The following is an 18,616-nucleotide window of genomic DNA, read 5'->3' on the forward strand; positions in this document are numbered from 1 at the left end:
TAAATAATTAGTTTTGAGCGACAGTTCGACATGAACACCGATGCCAATTGCAGTGTCAGATTTAATAGTCTGATAGTTTACAGAAATTTGATTCAAGCAACTTTTTAGCATTGAATTACAATTACCAAATCCGTGATTTACTGACAGCTGTCAAATACAGTCACACATTCATTTCAGTTTGGTTTGATATTGTCGTTATACAAGCTACACAATGCTCCAATAAATCATTACATTTCCTCTTAAAAATATACAGGCCCGTCCATTACCACCAAGTCACACGGCTTTCTCAGCAAGAGTTATGTTTACGTAAAACTCCCCATAAGTATTTATGTAAGAGTACAGCTGAAGAGCTAAAGAGCAAACTAAAAGGTGTTAATTTGAAGGTTTTAGCTGACATGCTCGTCCTCGTAGGTTTGTTTTCTTTCCACGTGGACGTGCTGCGCGCAACCAAGCTGGTCGCGGAAGTGACGGCAAGGCGGCGATGGCGGCTCGCAGTTTCATTCCGGATTTCCACTGGACTACAAACTGATTTTAACCGGCCCGGTTAGACTTTGGGGAACTTTTGCAACACTGTCTCCATTCGGAAGCCGCACAGACTCAAGTCGCGTTGAAGTGGTGCCTGTCAAGAAAGGACCCCACAGCTTTTTTGTGGTCTATTTTTCTCCAAGGTTCAAGGTGGTCACCCTGTCGAGCTAGCGGTAGCTCGGTGGCTACGAGCTAACGGTAGTTGGTATACATACAGCTAGCTCCTGAGCTAGCTTGTCAACGAGCTGCGTGCTAAGGTCCACACAGCAGCAGTCGTTGTTCTCCGGCTTTTTCTTCGACCACCTCATCGTTTGCTTGTCACCGTTACAATGCGAAGTTACCCTGTTTGATGCTAATTGTGCCGCAATTGTGCAGAGCGAGGTACTCACACGTTTGCTTGGCCTCTCCAATAATTAAGAGTTGCTAGTTTGGCGGCTGTGGCTAAACACCAGAATTTTGACTCTGTGGTAAGCAAGTCCTTTCAGTAATTACCCCTTCCCGGCAACTTGGGTGAAAACCGCGTTGCCTAGTTATTAACATGCTGAAGACCCGGCAGTGTTTACTTGGCATCCGCACTTTTCTCGGCGTTACGTCCAGAATATGGGGCTTCATCATGTACATCCTCAGGAAGCACCTACGAACGGTGAGAGGGGCTTTGAATAATGTGTGACACTTTTCCGTGCAAGTCTTTACTTTGCTATGACTCCAGTGTGCCTGAATGTTTTAGTTTTAAATGAAACCCACCTGATGAAAAGCTTGGTTGGTTTTCAGAGAGCCAAATTACTGGCGCTCTCCACCTGAGATGTCATAATATTATGACAGTTTTTTACATGTCAGAAGCCTCAGCCTCCCAGTTAGTTATCAAAAAGTATTGCTTAATTATTTATAACAACTATTTTTTCCACAATTAAGTTTTCTTTTAGTTAAAACAGTCAATTGAACCTTTATTGTAAAGCATCAGACAGATTCCCGCAAATGAAGTATATAATGAGTCAGTGAGTCAAGTGCGCCAAAATATCCTCATGACTGCTTTAATTAATTAGAAGTTCCACTAATTATCTCATTTTAAATTGGTACTTGTCAAATCTCTTTAGGTTATGGTCACAAGTCTTTAAATGGTCTAAAACCTAAAAGGCTAGTTAAATTTTTTTAAAAGAAATGTCAAAATGTTTCTAAATCTAAAACCTTTCGATAATTAGCCCACCCCACCACATGTATTGCATGATAAGTTATCAAAACTGTTGCAGATTCATTTATGAATGATTGGTCAAACCTCAAAACTGTGTCGTTTTTTTGTTTGTCTTTTTTAATTGCAGGACTGCTTTATCCGGCTGCAGTGCTCAGTGAAAACTGCTACAGCCAAACCCCAAATTTAAAGTGCATTAAGCGTGCAGGTCACCTTCAATCGCTCAGAAATGCCTCCACAATAAACATGGCATTTAAGGTGACATAAGCCACCTGTTTGTAACTTAGACATATGCGCAGGTGTCGTGGTGTCGTTAATAGATGTGCATATGTGGTGTAACATGAGTGGACTTCGGCTCAAGCGCCATATCAAACCAACAAAGCTTGGAGGACTGCCTCGTGTGTTGTAATCATCTTGCTGTTTAGAGGTTTGTCTGTAGTTGATTGTGTGGCAGTAACACCTCAGGCCCTGAGTGTGAATAGTTCAGTCCATGTTGTGGCTGAAGTGAGAGGGATTAAGTCAGCACAGAGAGTGCACTGTTCTCCCTCTCTCTGCCTCTGTTTCTCTCGTTCTCTCTCGCAGTTTAGCTCTCTTGTGCATGGTCTGTGATGCACTGGAAATTTGTCATGATGATCCAAGTGCAGGGCATCTATTATGCTGATATGGCGGGGTTAGGGTTGGGGCTGTTTAGAGGGAAGTGTGTGTGTATATATGTTCTCACAACTGGGATAACCAGTTTTCTACACTTAATAATAACCTCTTGTTTATCCACAATACGTAGATCTAAATGAAGATAAGATTAATTGGATTATGTATTTTAGGAACCGGTCATAATCCCAGGCACGCTATCCCATGTCAACAAATGACGAGGTGGTTGGTTATTAATCTTACCCACATCAGTGTTACATAATCGTTGTGTTTATCATTCTGCATGCAACAATTGGCTAAGCAAAAAATAACTACCAGCTTACATAGCTGATATTTGTACTTCACTGATTAGCTGATTAAGAATAAATCTGCAATGGTTTTCATAACTAATTAATGAATAATATACTTTTTTTAAAGCAGCGTTGCTCCAAATCATCCACTGTATCTTCTTTCTGCAGATCTAATGGTTAAATTAATGTCTTTATTAATCCAAAACAAGCAGCCTGAATATGTTGTCTTCAGCTCTGAAACGAACACGAACCAATTAATTAAATTGTTTTACAAATTAATTAAGGGGAAAAAATGTTAGTTGCTGCCATCGTCCATTTCTAGTCATTAATTATGTCCTGAGTGTTCTGGTTAAAGGAACAGAGGCCCGCTGCTACATGAGGGTTTTTCCTGCGTTTGAAAGATTTGGGCACCCACCACGAGGTTTTGATTCATCCCTAAGGGGAAACATCAGGACTGTGAAGTAATCTTTGTTGAATAAGAGTTTAATTTAGTAACTAAAAGAATTTTGTTTGTCTAATGGTTAGAAATAATGAGACAATAGGCAGACATCTGTCATTTAAGATATATCTATGCAGGGCACTTTTGTCTGGGTGTACAGTCACACCCCCCCATAGACCAGTTTTAAACCAGGAAAAAGCCCTGCACATGTTGATGTAAAATTTAATCTTTTTTTTTTTTTTTTTAGATGATGGGCAGGAAAAACAAATAAAAATAGTCCACATTTTATTGTTTATTGTTGCCTTAGTTTGGAGGCACAGGACGTGTGCGTGCCAGGTTTTCAGATGGATGTTTTTAAAGATACAGAGAGCTGAGTCGGGGGTGAGATTTCCCCCGTGGTACCCAGCAGCTGCTTCCAACAGTAGGCTTCTCCCAGGCTTGCCCTGCCAAGCAAGGGGGGGGGGGCATAGAGGGAGGTCCTGTCTAAGGCAGGTACCAAGCAGCTCAGTCAAAGTCACCCTGTGAGTCTCCCTTTCTGTGTGTGCCCCATGCAACGCTGACACCCACCGACAGCTGGGGGGGATAAAAATAGCCCTGTGAAGAAAAGTGCAGAGCCCCTGGGCAAGAGCGGCACTGGGAAGGATCCTCGCTGTAGTCATTTGGATCACAGCAGAGGAAGCGCTATGGGTTGGACGCAAGCCACTTCGTTATTTCAGTGTGGTGCCCTCCTCTGTCCCCTTACTTTATCTGGTTTCCTAAGAATTCTTTATCTTAAGCAGCTGAAAAATAAAAATTTCAGATCCTGGTAAAATCTCTTATCACTCCAAAGCACAATTAGTTTTCCGTTTTTACTGTTATACCCTGAAAGATTCCTAAAAGATGAAACATTTCCTCTTCTGTAAAATCACATGAAAAGTTCTTTGAGGTCAGAGCGATTGTAAATAGGGGTTTGAGGCTTCTGTGTACTTGGTATGTATGGTATTGTCAAATATATCACAGTTTAAGCTCTCGTCGTAGTATATTTAAGTCATCGTTTAAGTGTTTAGTGCATGTTACAGTATGTGCTCCTTCTATTGAGAATTCACTTTTTGATTCCCTGTGTTCATTTGCAGATAATCCAGTATCAGACGGTGCGATACGACACTTTGCCCCTGTCCCCCATCTCCAGAAACAGGCTCAGTGAGTACACTGTTGTTTTATGGTATTTCTCTGTATAAAAGCTTATCTTGCTAAGTCTTAAAGATGCTTTCGCTAAGGCACATCGGTGTGTTGGCCACAAAATGAAGGAACCATAAAAGCATCTTTGTAATGTGGACAGAAGAAGGTGATAAACAAGTTTGTCAAGTAAGAAGTGATTGTGCTGACTGGGACTTTTTCTGGAACAGATGTACAGTTTGGAAACTATCCCCCTCATGTTCACCTTAAAGTAAAGACTAAATGGCCATTATGTCAAACTGACTGGCTTCTCCACATAAGGAAAATCACACTAGCTTTTAGATACTTTTTTTTTTTCCCCATGACCTTCTTTTATAGATACAAATATTAAGTTGCCTTAAATGGGTTCATGCACAGCTGTATTCTTTTTGTCAATTGTTTTCATAAACCTGTTTTGCTGCATAGGTCTGTTGTTTTGCGCTGTTTAACCAACTAACAGCTTAACAACAGAGTGTGGTTTTGCACAAAAGGTATTTGGCTGTATATTGGCACTGCAGCATTTCAATTAGATGACTGTATTTGGTTTTTAAAGTAAAAAAAGAACAATTGTAAACATAAAACAAATGTTGTTTTTTTGCAGAGCTGTAAATGTCGACTGAATATTTTCCAGTGAAGCGAACTGATACAGTCATGAGTGAGATAACTGGTGTTAGCAGCAATGTCAACACTGCATAATGTAAATAGTCTTTGACATTATAAACTGCATTGCACGCAGAGTCTTTAGTGATTAAGGATTAGTATATAGACCATAGATATCCTCAAGATGTGTGACAGCAGTGCTAAAGTTGTGAATGCCTAATGTGTAGATGCACACTAGCTGTATATACCAACACCAACTGACAAACTTAACAATTATAACAGTATCAACGTGTGAGCATCCACATAATGCAATGTTATCTTTGATTAAAACAAAACAAAACAAAAAGACGGACTTTCTGCTTTGAATTAAAGGATAGGATATGTAAATGTTACAGGCTGGGCCACACCACTTGCTCAGGCACTGACTGGTTTGGTTTGTGTGCTCTGAATGAACTTCCCTTCTGTCAGCTGAGAGCTCATTCAACAGCACACTCTTGACTTAGAGGAAGGATTGTATTTCAGTCTACTTTACTTGCCTCTCACTCATTCCACTGACGTCACCAGCACATCCAGGTCCAGTCTCTAGTGAATAAGTGTACATTAACTTAGCTGCAGATGGTGGGTATTTCTGCTAGAAGTAAAGCGGCAGTGTGGTTGCCAAATCTGTGCATTCGAATAAGGTCAGCTTCAAATGTTAAAACGGTTACCCAGTCCTCAAAGCGCTTAACTGGAATCAGCTGGAGTGTCTTTGGGGGAATAAATGAGTCTACTGAAAAAGTAACTGGAATTGGCTGGAAACACATTAGGAAACTCATCAAGTCAGGGATTGCAAAGAGATGAGGGGAAAAAATGAAGGCACCTGGGTGTCAGGGCTTTAATTTCCACTATTAATTATAAAAGAGGATGTGTTATAATATTGTTATAAGATACTTTTCATAAACAAGTCTTACTCAGCCCATCATTTCTTGTTGACTTTGAATTAAAGTGGAGTACATTATATCCTCACCAGGCATAGAGGAAACTCACATAATGGGTTTCCTTTTGTTTATTTGCATACCATTTAAGTGCATCAATCAGAGTATTGGAGTCAGTAAATAATAATAAAAAGATCTTTACACATGGTGGTACACTCTGTTCTAAAAATTAAAACTGAAAAAAGACCGAGGAAGTTAACAACACCAAAACTGATGATGACTTTGTAAAGGTTTGTCCTTTCGCTGTGCTGTCTAAATACTCTGGGGAAAAAATAAAATGGCTTGCCTTTTTTGGGTCAAGACTTAAAATAAGCAGTTCCTTGTTTACAATAGGGCTGCCACAAATGATTATTTTGATAGTCGACTAGTCACCGATTATTTTTGCGATTAGTCAACTTATCAGATCATCATCCATTGGACGTAAAACACAGCTTATTGTACCAGCAGCATCTGCTCTTATATAACTATCATTAGCTTACAGCTTTAAGTGTTTAAGGTCTGTGCTAACTAAAAATAAAAACAAGATGATAGTTTATTAAAGTTTAATGAAATTTGCAGATTGTTTCGGTGAAGTTTAATAAACTCCTTGCTATCTAAAATATAACACCGGAGTATATTCTCAAGTGTCTCACACTTCTTATACCTTGTGCAATACTTTTTGTAAATAGTCAATGGTGCAATAGACCTCAATACTTGAAATGTGCAATTCACTTGTATTTTTATTTTTATTCCTATTTATTCTATTTATCCCCTTGTAATTATTTGGTGCTGTGCTTTTTGGAAATCGAATTTCCCAGAGGAACCCACCCGAGGGATTAATAAAGTTCTATCTATCTTATCATCTATCTTCTGATAATCAGTTGTCTGCTTGACGTTTATTCAGCTGTGTAAAAACTATAACTTTAATCTCAGCCAAACCGATTTACTCAGGAACAAATAAAATACTGAAAAAAGCCAAACAATAACATTTTTAAGTTATCTAAGTGACTTATATATGTTTAACCTGAGTAGCGAAAGACGGCGGTGGGTTTGAAAACGATTTGCCGGGAGTCCGGTGTTCTCACGGCTCTAGTGAGCCTAGCCCCCGGCTAGCTATCGAGCTAGTGGGTAACAGACGTCTCCGAAAACGTCGGAGCCTTTTGAAAATATGGGTGTCTGATAACTGAGCAGATATTTGAGGTTTACACAGCTACATTCTCGCCTGAAAATATGTTAAACGTTTATTTTGTGACCCAGAAAGAATAATAAGAGTAATATTAAAACTAACTAGCTGCCGCCATTGTTGGAAACTGAGCTATGAATTCTGGGACACAGCTCTTCTTCTTCGGGGTTTAACGGCAGCTGGCATCCTTGTACATGCAGTGCTGCCATCTTCTGTTTCAGTCCGTTATTACACTCTTAAATCCTGCTACTTATTCCTGCGTCTTTTGGGATCTTACAAAGCTTCAAACGACGCGTCGACTATTAAATCAGTCGTCGACGATTTTGGTAGTCGACTAATCGTGGCAGCCCTATTTGACATGTTAGAAGTAAAAGAGAAACCTGCTTGTTGACACCGACATGTTGTACTGAAGTGCATGATTTTTCACATAGCCTAATTTCTCTTAATAATTTTGTTTGTGGAGATGTGCTAAATGAAGCTTGATGTTATTAAATGAATGCAGATGCAGTAAAGAGGAAGATTCTGGTTCTGGACCTAGATGAGACCCTGATCCACTCTCATCATGACGGCGTCCTGAGGCCCACAGTGAGACCTGGCACACCGCCGGACTTCATCCTCAAAGTACGGGCGGCCAACCATATATGAGCATGAGTTACTCCCAGTTTAAATACCATTTCTGCCTAAATGAGCTGGTTCCACCCGTTTCCCCTTTCCTTACAGGTCGTCATTGATAAGCACCCAGTCAGGTTCTTCGTACATAAAAGGCCACATGTTGACTTCTTTTTAGAAGTGGTGAGTGTTATTCAAACAACCGTGTGTGAGTGTGTATGTGTGTGTGTGGCTACGGTAACAAGCAGTAAATCACAAACATCGTCACTCCTTTAAATCCTGCCTGTCATCCTTGTCATTAATCTCCATTGTACTGCACTCTCACACTCATAAAAGTGTATTTATTTTTTGTATTGACCCTTTGTGACTTGCTGAACACTGATGGTAATTTGTGAACATAGATTGTTATGTTCTTGTGTATATAGGTGAGCCAGTGGTATGAGCTAGTGGTTTTCACAGCCAGTATGGAGATCTACGGCTCAGCAGTGGCAGACAAACTGGATAACAACAGGAACATTCTGAAACGAAGATACTACAGACAGGTACTACTCTACGCTGTCTTCTGACAGCCTGTGTTAAACCTAATATTGATCGAGTTTCTGCTTTCACTCTGACTTTTGTTGGTGTAGATGATTATATTTAATTCTTTTTCTTTCTTTTCCCAGCACTGTACATTGGATCTAGGTAGTTATATTAAAGACTTGTCTGTAGTACACGATGACCTGTCTAGTATTGTTATCCTGGACAACTCGCCTGGTGCTTATCGAAGCCATCCAGGTAAGATTTCAAAGTGTAAATGGGCTTCAAAAACAAGATCTCAGAAACCACGAGTGACATCACATTAGTTACGTCTATATGAAGTTTAATTAGAAGTTGTTTAATGTATTTACAGTCCAATAAATACAATTTCTGCCTTTGTTTTGTATGTCTTAGACCTGTCAAGCTCAAAGAAAGAAATGGTTTAGAGTATAGATGCAAGTTTTTCTATTTGGATGCTTTGAAGCTACGTTATTTTGGTCACATAGAGCACCTTTGCATGTGAGCAGCAGAAGATTGTGGCTGTTGTGCTCACAGCTAGAGCTGTGGGCATGACACGACCATATTAGTTATAGTTCCTCTCACTGACTGTCAGAAGTGGAGCATTTGAGTAGTTTGAAGCTTTTGGTTCACACGTATTAATTATACATAAGGTCACTGGATTATTTGAATTTTCCCCTCACTGTAAGTACACACACATAAATGAGAAATGGTACGATACCTGCTAACGAGTTGAGTTATATATTGGGCTGCTTGTTTTCGGTCATGTTTAACAGATCAATTAAATCAAATCTTTGTCTTGGTAGAATTGAACTTTGTGACAAGGACATAAGCGAAGGTGTTTTCACTTCAGGGCCTGTGTTGTAAAATGCTGTTGCAGTACATTAAGTGCGAAGCTCCTTGAACACTCTGTGGCTTCTTCAGAAAAGCAGCACAAAATCACTACCATGTCCATTTTTCTGACACAACTGACTGGCTGTTTTCTGCCCTCCAGACAATGCAATACCCATCAAGTCCTGGTTCAGCGACCCTAGTGACACAGCACTTCTTAACTTGCTGCCTATGCTGGATGCACTAAGGTAAAATGCATAATAAAGCTTGCATGAAAGCAAAGGGATAACGCAGACACTGGCTTGCATGGCTTACTTTGTTGTAAGGTTATTTGCATACTTCCTCATTCTAAATGAGTTGTTTAAGACATGTAAAGCAAAAAGCTCACAAGCTGTCAGTGTGTTAACACCAGACCAAATCCTCATATGACCACAAGGACTCAAAGTATCATCTCTTTATTTTGGTGGCTTTACTTGCTTTCTCTTTATAAGTCGCCCGTCATGTTTCAGCAACAAAAAAATGTTTCACGCATTTTGTCTGCAGTTCCTCTTAGAAGTAGTTCGGTTGCTTTAAAAAGCTGTTTTTATTCAGTGTGAGACAAGAAATCTCATGTGAATTCATTCAGAAGAGTGACAAGCATCTGGATGAAGTTTCCTACGAAAAGCTAAGGCTAACATATAAAGCGCCTTGAGGCGACTGTTGTTGTGATTTGGCGCTATATAAATAAAATAGAATTGAATTAACAGCAAACCTGCACAGTGTGTAATGTATGAGGTAACAAAGGAGATGCTGAGTGTTTATCATTGATTTTCAGATGTGTATGTCAGGCGTTATTTTTTACACCAGGTTGATTTATCCATTGTTGGATTAAGCTACTGTTAAAAGTAACTTGTTACATTACATAATTACTGATATGAAAAAGTAATCTACTGAGAAAAGGAAACACAGGTTTGCAGTTAGCTTGTATATGTTGGGTATATGACCATGGGGTGTGTAAGCTTCTGCATGTTTACCTCTCTAGTGCACTGGCATTACCTCTGCACAGCGTGTGATATTGGTAGCATCTTTTCCTCAAAACACACCAGCAGCAGGCTCATCAGTTTCCTTTTGGCTGGCATCATTGACTGAACCAAAAAGTCACTGGCTGTAGTTTCAGAGGTTTTGCTCCTGTTTTACCGCTGCACAAAGAATACTTCCACAGAATAAAAGCAATCACCTTTGCCGTCACGTTCCCTGACTTAGCATACACGCTAACAGAAGTATAGGACTGGATGTACTTTTAACTTTTTGGCAGCTTCATGCCAAAAAGTTAAAAGGAGACAGAAAAATTGAGAATTTGTGTGGCATCCTTCTCTCTGGTCACATCAAAGGAACAGCAGAATTTAAGATTTACACAGTAAATAACTGAAATGTAAATAAATAACTGAATTCTTGAAAAGGAGAGCTAATGTGTTGCATTGAAGCAGTGGGAATACTCTGAATACTTGCCAGCGTGAACATGGCTGATCTTTTGATCTTACTCAAACAAATAAATGAGCTTTTTTGTCCTAAGTGTTAAACATGCATTGGTTTCCCTGCTACGATGGCAGCAAGTACACTGAAATGTCGTCCTGTTTGTCATAGGTTCACTGCTGATGTCCGCTCCGTCCTCAGTCGAAACCTCCACCAGCACCGGCTCTGGTGATTGGCTGAATTGAGAGGGATCGGGCTTGTTGACCAGCCTCTTCTCTCTGCTGGCTTCCACCCTGCCCTCCATTCCCACGTAGACGACCCACCAGCCCTCTCCAAGCCCCTCCTGAGGTGACCGCCTCACACAGGATGAACAGTATGGGATCAACAGAACCCACGAACTACTGGGGAGGGAGGGGGAGCCAGCTTTTTTTTTTTTTTTTTTTTTTTTTCTTTGTTTTTTTTTTTTTATTTTTTTTTTTTTTTCCCCTTCTCCAAAACAAAGAGGAGCCTCTCTGCCTTATCGCTCCTGATACTGACTGTGTGTGTATGGAGTCGGAGTACGCTTGCTGAGTTCATTAGTCCTTTTTAAAAAAATTTGAAGATAAAGTTGGGAGATCGAGGAGGATCGGCGATGCAACAAAGACTTCTTTTTTTTTTTTCTCTCTCTCTTCTTCGTCATCACAACACAACATACTGCACTTCAGCAAACTCATCAGTTTACTGTCTTAACCTCTTGGAGCAACTGAGTAGGGCAAAATAGAAAACCCCCCCCCCATTTTTTTTTTTTTTTGTTTTTTAGGATCACCATCATACCCCAAGCGGCGAGTCATCAATTCCCAAGGTACTTTCTATTTTTTTTCTCCCCCAGCAAGATTGGATCAATTTAAATGATGTAACTGATGGACCCTTGCTTGCAACATACCACCCACAGGCATTTTTTTTCTGGACAAATAGCCAAGAAGTCGAAGTTTCTTTTCTTTGTTTTTTTTTTTTTTTCTCTTTTTCTTTTTCCCTCAGCCATAACCAACAACTGTTTCCCCCAAACTTCTTCATGGGACTCTGATAAACACTTTAAAGTTGTGAGGAAAAAAAAAAGAAAAGAATGGCTTGTAATGATACACGGACTGCCGTTCCGCCTTTCCATATCTGATTGTTTCTCTGTTACCATGATATCTGCTAATATGACTTCTGAATACCACAACAATTTCTTCGCCTCATTTTTAAAAAACTATTTGATGCCATCCTGGTTTCATTTAATAAGAATTGCACTTAATCTCCTGTTTTTTGTTTTTTTTTTTTGGTTTTTTTTGTTTTGTTTTTTTTTTGCAGTTTGTTTGTTAGTTGATTCAAACTTGCAGCCTTCCCACCCCTTTGCATTTTTTTTTATTTTATTATTTTATTTTTTTACCCATTCCCCTTTTTATTGTATCGGTTCAACTATTAGACGCTCCATCTTTAAATGCCTTCTGAACAATGTCAGTCTTGTCAAGGCTCACAGCGGCTTCTTATTGGCTCTGTCTCCAGGTCTGTGTTACTAATAAAACACTTGTCAGTATCGACCAGTTACAATTCAGCTTGTTTTCTTTTACTGCGAGTAACACCCTTCATGTTTGAGCCCTAACATTTTGCAGCTCTAACTTCACTGGAGTTCAGTTTCTGTGAGAGGAACACTTTGATTAATCATCTGCTGCCACCATGTGGTGTAACGGGGAACTGCACTGATCTCAGACTAACTTTGTTTTGATAAAGGCTTTTTCAAACTGGAATAACCTTTGTCCCCAAAGCTCTAGACAATGGGTTTCTGTCCCATCTTTGTTGTTTATTTTATCGACAGCTTGAACTTGAGACAAAAAACAGAAGCTGTTCTTGTTCATGTAAGCTGTGCGTTTAAGCACTGCTGCAGGCCATAATCGCTTCTAAGTTTCTATGTGTACGTTTATTTGTTTTAATTGTGAAGAAAAGTGTAATTTTAAGACAGAGTATGCAAATTAGTTTTCTCGTTTCTATTTTTATACGCATCTCTACTTGATGATAAAACATCCTCACATGAAGTCCGTTTGGGAGAACTGCTGACCATCTCAATCATGTTGCATAATCTTAATCAGCAGGTAGTGTTTTGTACTGTTTTGTGACTGTTTTGCAAATGAATGACTGTCAGTGAAAAGTATCGACGTTTTTCTTACTGTTAGTGTATCAAGCATGCAGTGCAATAGTCCTCTAAGACCTGATTTGGTTGCACATCTGCTAGCCAGCCATAGCTGTGCGTGTGATGATGTGTGAATGTTTTTTGTCCCAAGCTGAAGACTTCAGAATGTGATTTCTAATCACGGTATAAGGCTGATACAGTATATGCTTTGGTTTGCTAACACCTGCCTCTCACTGATGATTTAAAGGCTGAAACGCAGAAAGAGGTAAATATGATTTTGCCTTTTTTTTTTTTTCTTTCTTTTTTTGGACCACAGCTTCCTTCCAGCCACCTTATTAAAGGAAACCTATTACGCTCTTAGACTGAGTTTATCCTCTCAAACAAGTAGTTTAAGCTTCCTTCCACCTTCCCTCTAAGCCAAAAGTCTTCTGATTAGCTGCCCCTGCTAAACTGGGGCAAACAGGCAGGTGGGAGAAAGGCAATATAAGTGATTTTGACCCTTTAAGCAGATGGGTTACAGCAGTGCGTTCCATTCCTGTCAGGAAACAGACTACAGTTTGCACAGGCTCACAAAAATAAATGTTGCCTGGTCTGATAAATTTCTGCTGCAGCATTCAGATGGTAGACCCAGAATTTGACCCTGCCATCCGCATGAAAACATGGTTCCATTCTTCCTTATATTCACAGTTGAGACTGCTAGTGGTGGTGTGATGCTGTGGAAAATATTATCTTGGTTCACTTTGGGCCCCTTAGTATCATGTGAGCATCATTTAAACACCACTACCTGATGATTGTTGCTGAGCACGTCCATCTCTTGAGTAGTGCACGCATCTTCTGATGGCTGCTTCCAGCAGGATAACACCCCATGTCACAAATGATATCAAAGTGGTTTCTCGAAGATAAGTTTGCTTTAGTTTAATGACCTCCACAGTCACAGTGTCGCAGTCCAATAAGCACACTTGGGATGTGGTGAAGTAGGAGACTCACATCATGGATGAGCAAATCTGCAGCAACTGTAATGCTGTGTGATCACGTCAACGTGGACCAAAATCTTTGAGGAATTTTTTCCAACAACTTGTTGAATCTGTGCCACAGAGAATTGAGACGTCTAATAAAGTGATGAGTGATAGAAAATTAGGAAAACCGAAATAGATGCCCCTTTAAATCTGCCTTGCTTTCATCCACCTTGCAAATCGAGCGGATTTCTTTGCGAGCTCACTCCAAGAAGAGTCTATCATGTTATCATTGATCAATCTCACATCCCTGTTCTCTGTTCACCGTTTCGGTGGGGGGAGGGGAGGAGGAGTTGGCTGTCTGGTTGGGGTCTGGGATGCAGGGCCTCCCTGCTGCTGCAAGACCGGGGGTGTTGTGCTTGTCTCCACCCCAGAGCAAAGGGCAACATCTCCTGGGTCTTGGGGCAGATTGCCCCTCTGGGGGTGATAGTACCTGGACCTGGAGGGTGTGAGTGTGTGTACAGCCAAAAAGAAAAGAAGAGAATATTATGTAATATAATAATATATAATGTAGATCAGTCAGCGTTTGACATCAGCTGAGTATACACTTTAATTTTTAAAGTTCCTGCTGTGAAAGAGCCATGAGACTGAAATCTAGAACACTAAGGGGAAAAAATACAACCCCAAAAAATGTATAACAAAGAAAACAAAAGACAATATTATCTAAAATTATCAGGCAACGTTCTGGTCTGAAGCAGGAGAGGGTTGTTTCTCTAACAAAAATATGTGCAGTACTTTTTAGATCTAAGCAATCTGTGTCATCACTGTGCACAAAAGGAGATCATGAGGTTTTGAACCACAGTGATGTCACATGGATGTGACTCACAGACTTGTGGGTCATATGCGCAATAGGCAGGTGAGTGTTTCAGGATGTATGAGTGGCAGCTTTGGAGGCACAGTTTGTTTACCAAATGTGTTCATGACAAAATATTAAACTTTTTTTTTAATATAAATTATGAATAAAATAACCCAGTAAATTCCCAGAGTTACACAAAGTTATCCTAAAACCAGCATTTAGCAACAATTTGCGTAAATGATAAAACTCCTGGTTATTTGCTTCTTTCGTCTGTTATGGTGTAATGAGTCGTAAACCCCGAGTAATTAGAGGAAACTTAGTAGGCACTGTGTTCACCATTAAATACGCAGTAACTTGTGCTTACATACAATAATCCAACATGCTGCAGAAATGTGAATAAACGTGTTTGGTTCAGGGTTTATCACCGGGTATCAGCGAAAGCTCCAGCACAATGAAATGTCGCATGTTTTTCGGTTTCTCCTCCCAAACCACAAACTGCTGGGCCTCGGTCATATGACAAGGACAGATCCCTCCTCAGTGCCCTGCCCCGCGTCTTTATGCGCAGCGGCTGATAAAAAATAAAATAGTTCCACGTAAAAGAAAAGAAAAAGACAGAAAGGCAACATTGATTCGTAAGCTCTTCGTATACTGTTTATTTCAAGATTATTATTATTTTCTTCTTGAATACGCGTCGATTATCATCACACAGTCGACGTTAATGGGGTTTAAAACAAGGTGAGGTACGCCCCTGCGAACTACCCATTTCCTCTACGTCATGTTGTTATTGTATCCCTCCGCTGCAGTCGCACTAGGAAAACAGCTGTGGCGAGGCTAAGGCTAGCTAGCATCGTTTGTGTTTGTGTGTCCGCGATTCGAGTCAGTTCTTAAGCAACCCGTACCACCGCTGAGTGACCGACTTGTTGTCTGTCATCTCTTTTAAAGATGAAGTTTCAGTACAAAGAAGAGCATCCCTTTGAGAAGAGGCGGTCCGAAGGCGAGAAAATAAGAAAGAAGTATCCGGACAGGGTGCCAGTAAGTAGCTAACGTTAGCACCTTGACAGCTAGCTAGGTTGCCTTGCTGTTATACTGCTGTCAGGCTAATTTCGTTATGCTCACTGTTTTATTTTTATTACTAATTTAATCTTAAAATCTAAATGTGATATTGTAGTGAGATTTTACCCACACAATATATTGCTTAGTTTGTTTACTGCCACGTTGTAACCGCCACACATGGTAGCTAACAACGGCAGAGGTTAAGTAGGAATTTCGGCCGCTGTGAGCAGGCCAGCAGGTGATCTCCGTGTTATTCTTCCGTGAATCATCATTGGTGGCCAAATAATGGTGGTTATGACTGTGACGGTGGTTACGGTGAAGACATGCAGGTGTGCACAGACTCTTTTAGTGGTCTGTAGCTGGATGTTGAAACGCAGTAGAGCGCCTTAAAATAGATGCTGTCAACAAAACGGGGTTGTTTACGTCGCCCAGCTCCTTGCAGATAAATCATAAAGGCTTTCCCCAGTTAGTCTGGCCTATCGAGGCAGTCTGTGTCACAACTATCAGCTGATTTAATGTGGGGATTTCGGGTTTTTCCTGTAAAGTATGACGAAATACACTTTCCTTTCAATCATGATCACTTTTAAGCTTTCGTTTTACAGTCCTTCCATCGTAGTTTACCGTAAACTTGTTCTGTTGCTACAACAAACAATTAACTATCGTAGTCAATTAACCACTGCTTATTTTCTCTATTAATTGAATACTTATTTGGTCACTAAATGGTGAAAACAGTCCATTATAACTTCCCAAAGACCCAGAGAACATTCACAGATGTCGTGTTTTGTATGATCATTTGAATTAAAACTATCATTCACCATCATAAAATGGTACTGACAAAAAATGCACATCAGGTGCTAATTCATTAAAAAAAAAAGGGGGGGGGGGGACGCTGATTAATTGTGCAGTCAGTGTTTACCGTGTGGGCAAGTGATATTTTACCGGTCCTATTTTTAGACTGGAGAGAGACTTAAAGAGGTTTAGTAGGGAAAGCGTTCAAAAATTAAACCGCACGTCTGATAGCCAGGGTGTAAATATACCAGGTTCTTTCTAACACTGAAATACTTTTGTGAAATATAATCTGTGTTATATTAAACACTTCGTCTGAGTTTGATGTGCCTGGACTCGCTTGACTGACAGTTTGGTACACTCTCAGATCCCTTTTCTGAGACAATGAAGCGAACACCATATTGCAGCCTTTGTAATAAAAACATGTTGTACACCTGTTTTTTTTTTTGTTTTTTTTTTCTTTTTTCTTTCTTTTGTTTTTCTAACCTTTAGGTAATTGTGGAGAAAGCACCCAAAGCCAGAATAGGAGATCTGGACAAGAAGAAGTACCTTGTCCCCTCTGACCTGACGGGTAAACATTGCCTTCGAGTATAAAAAGTTGTTGACTTCTATTTTAGAGTTGTAATGTCACATGTTAAATTTCTACTATTACATATTCTCTCTTTCATCAGTGGGTCAGTTTTACTTCCTCATCCGGAAAAGAATCCACTTGCGAGCTGAGGATGCGCTCTTCTTCTTTGTAAACAACGTCATTCCACCCACCTCAGCTACCATGGGATTGTTGTACCAGGCAAGAGTCCTGTTAAGCTTCCTGCTCACTCACATGCTCTCACATTATGGCTTAACCAGCATGTTGCCTTTGGTTGTTCCTCCTTAGCCTCTCCCTACATTATTGATATTGCGCTAACAGTTTTTTTTCTTTTTTCCCCTCCCATCAGGAGCATCATGAAGAGGACTTTTTCCTCTACATTGCCTACAGTGATGAGAGTGTGTATGGGGACAGCCAAAGGGAAATCTGATCCCACTTCAACCACTACCCACCTTTCTGAGACCTCCACATCCATTCATTCATTTAAATATTAAATCCAGCTCAGCAGCCTACAGTTCCCAGAGTGAATATGTCAAATGCACTTTCACCACCCATGCATTACCCCTCTCGCATCCAGTTCTGTCTTTATTACTCTGCAGTCTGAATTGTATTTGTCTCCCGCTTTTCTTTTCAACAGTAACTAAGTGGTCTCATGGCCAGTTCAGTTTCTAGTGTCAAAACCGATCGTACTTTACTTAAAAACAATGCGAGAGATTAATGAAATAATACTAGAAATAGGCCTTTACTATAGCTACTCCGGGTTTAAGGGAGAAAGGATTTAAATTGCGTGTTATTTAGAATGAACGCAAATGTTTTTTTGGGGGTTTTTTTTGTTCAGTTTTGTTAGCTTGAGCTTAGGCTGAGAAATGAAAGGAAAAGAACTCTTTCACTAGGAAAAAACAAACTAAAGTGACAAAATTTATTTAAAAGCATGTCAAGGAGAATTTAGCTTGCTACTCTGCATTGGACCTTTGCAAGGAGTATAACAGAATTCAGACTAAATAATCATCCTCTGCTTTCAGTGGTAAGACTATTATGTTGACTGCTAATGATTATTGTTGTTATTGTTGTTAATTTTTAGATGGCTTACTTTCTAAGGATCGTGTAAAGCTGAGTGCAATTTTTTTTCTTCTATTTTTTAAGTTTTTTTTTTTTTGTTTTGTTTTGTTTTTTTGTAAGAAGAAAAATTACAACTGAACTCTGTATACAGCTGCGTAACTGGCTCTTTCTCTCTATTCATGACCATACATAATAAAATGTGATGGAAAAACTACCTGCTGTTTGTCTTTTTTGTCCCTTTGCTACAGGGTAACAAGTAATTACACTTTTATTTTTTTTTATTTTTTTAGCCATGTGAGTTGTGGCTTTCAATGTAATGAAACATTACACTGGTTAATTTGATGCTGTGCGCTTCAAGGGAGTTACAGTTTGCACAACATACAAAAACATGAACCTGTGATTTAGTTCATTTTTCTTCTGGTTGCGTAGGTTGCTTTATCATATCAGCTTCTGTTGCTGCACTGATAATCTGACTTGCAAAGTCATGCATGTCCACGTGTATGTTTATAATTTTTGATATATGCAAGAAAGACATTTGACTCCAACATCTATTTTTTTTTTCCTCCACCTGCTTTCTTTAAGTGTTACAAAAGTAGACTGGCATACAAAAAATAAACGTTGGGAAGGAAGCTCTGATGTGGCTTAGTTGGTAGGATAGGTTTTCTACTAATCAGAGAGTTGGTAGTTTGATCCCTGGCTTCTCTAGCCTACAAGTCAAAGTATGTTT

At 39.8% G+C, this 18,616-nt stretch overlaps 2 protein-coding genes across 2 annotated transcripts; both read left to right on the forward strand.

Moving 5' to 3' along the window:
* Positions 1 to 436: 436 nt before the first annotated feature.
* LOC102294006 (CTD nuclear envelope phosphatase 1A) lies at positions 437 to 15,362 on the forward strand. The gene is made up of 8 exons (XM_005939668.2): positions 437 to 1,168; positions 4,201 to 4,267; positions 7,521 to 7,639; positions 7,739 to 7,810; positions 8,053 to 8,169; positions 8,293 to 8,404; positions 9,159 to 9,243; positions 10,619 to 15,362. The coding sequence occupies exons 1-8, from the start codon at positions 1,064 to 1,066 to the stop codon at positions 10,677 to 10,679; spliced, it is 738 nt and encodes a 245-aa protein (XP_005939730.1). The 5' UTR covers positions 437 to 1,063; the 3' UTR covers positions 10,680 to 15,362.
* On the forward strand, positions 15,183 to 18,103 carry gabarapa (GABA(A) receptor-associated protein a). The gene is made up of 4 exons (XM_014339182.2): positions 15,183 to 15,434; positions 16,734 to 16,812; positions 16,913 to 17,031; positions 17,180 to 18,103. Exons 1-4 carry the CDS (start codon positions 15,345 to 15,347, stop codon positions 17,258 to 17,260), a joined length of 369 nt encoding a protein of 122 aa, XP_014194668.1. The 5' UTR covers positions 15,183 to 15,344; the 3' UTR covers positions 17,261 to 18,103.
* Positions 18,104 to 18,616: the final 513 nt, after the last annotated feature.

Source organism: Haplochromis burtoni, unplaced genomic scaffold (assembly GCF_018398535.1).
Source record: "Haplochromis burtoni strain Fernald_Lab_line unplaced genomic scaffold, NCSU_Asbu1 Contig_260, whole genome shotgun sequence".
NCBI lineage: Eukaryota > Metazoa > Chordata > Actinopteri > Cichliformes > Cichlidae > Haplochromis > Haplochromis burtoni.

Bases quoted from the DNA above. Each gene is read 5' to 3' on its own strand.
- gabarapa (XM_014339182.2), top strand. From the start codon at position 15,345: ATGAAGTTTCAGTACAAAGAAGAGCATCCCTTTGAGAAGAGGCGGTCC. The intron at 15,435-16,733 runs GTAAGTAGCTAA...TCTAACCTTTAG, and splicing joins AGTATCCGGACAGGGTGCCA to GTAATTGTGGAGAAAGCACC. The intron at 17,032-17,179 runs GCAAGAGTCCTG...CCCTCCCATCAG, and splicing joins CCATGGGATTGTTGTACCAG to GAGCATCATGAAGAGGACTT.
- LOC102294006 (XM_005939668.2), top strand. From the start codon at position 1,064: ATGCTGAAGACCCGGCAGTGTTTACTTGGCATCCGCACTTTTCTCGGC. The intron at 7,811-8,052 runs GTGAGTGTTATT...TTGTGTATATAG, and splicing joins TTGACTTCTTTTTAGAAGTG to GTGAGCCAGTGGTATGAGCT. The intron at 9,244-10,618 runs GTAAAATGCATA...TGTTTGTCATAG, and splicing joins CCTATGCTGGATGCACTAAG to GTTCACTGCTGATGTCCGCT.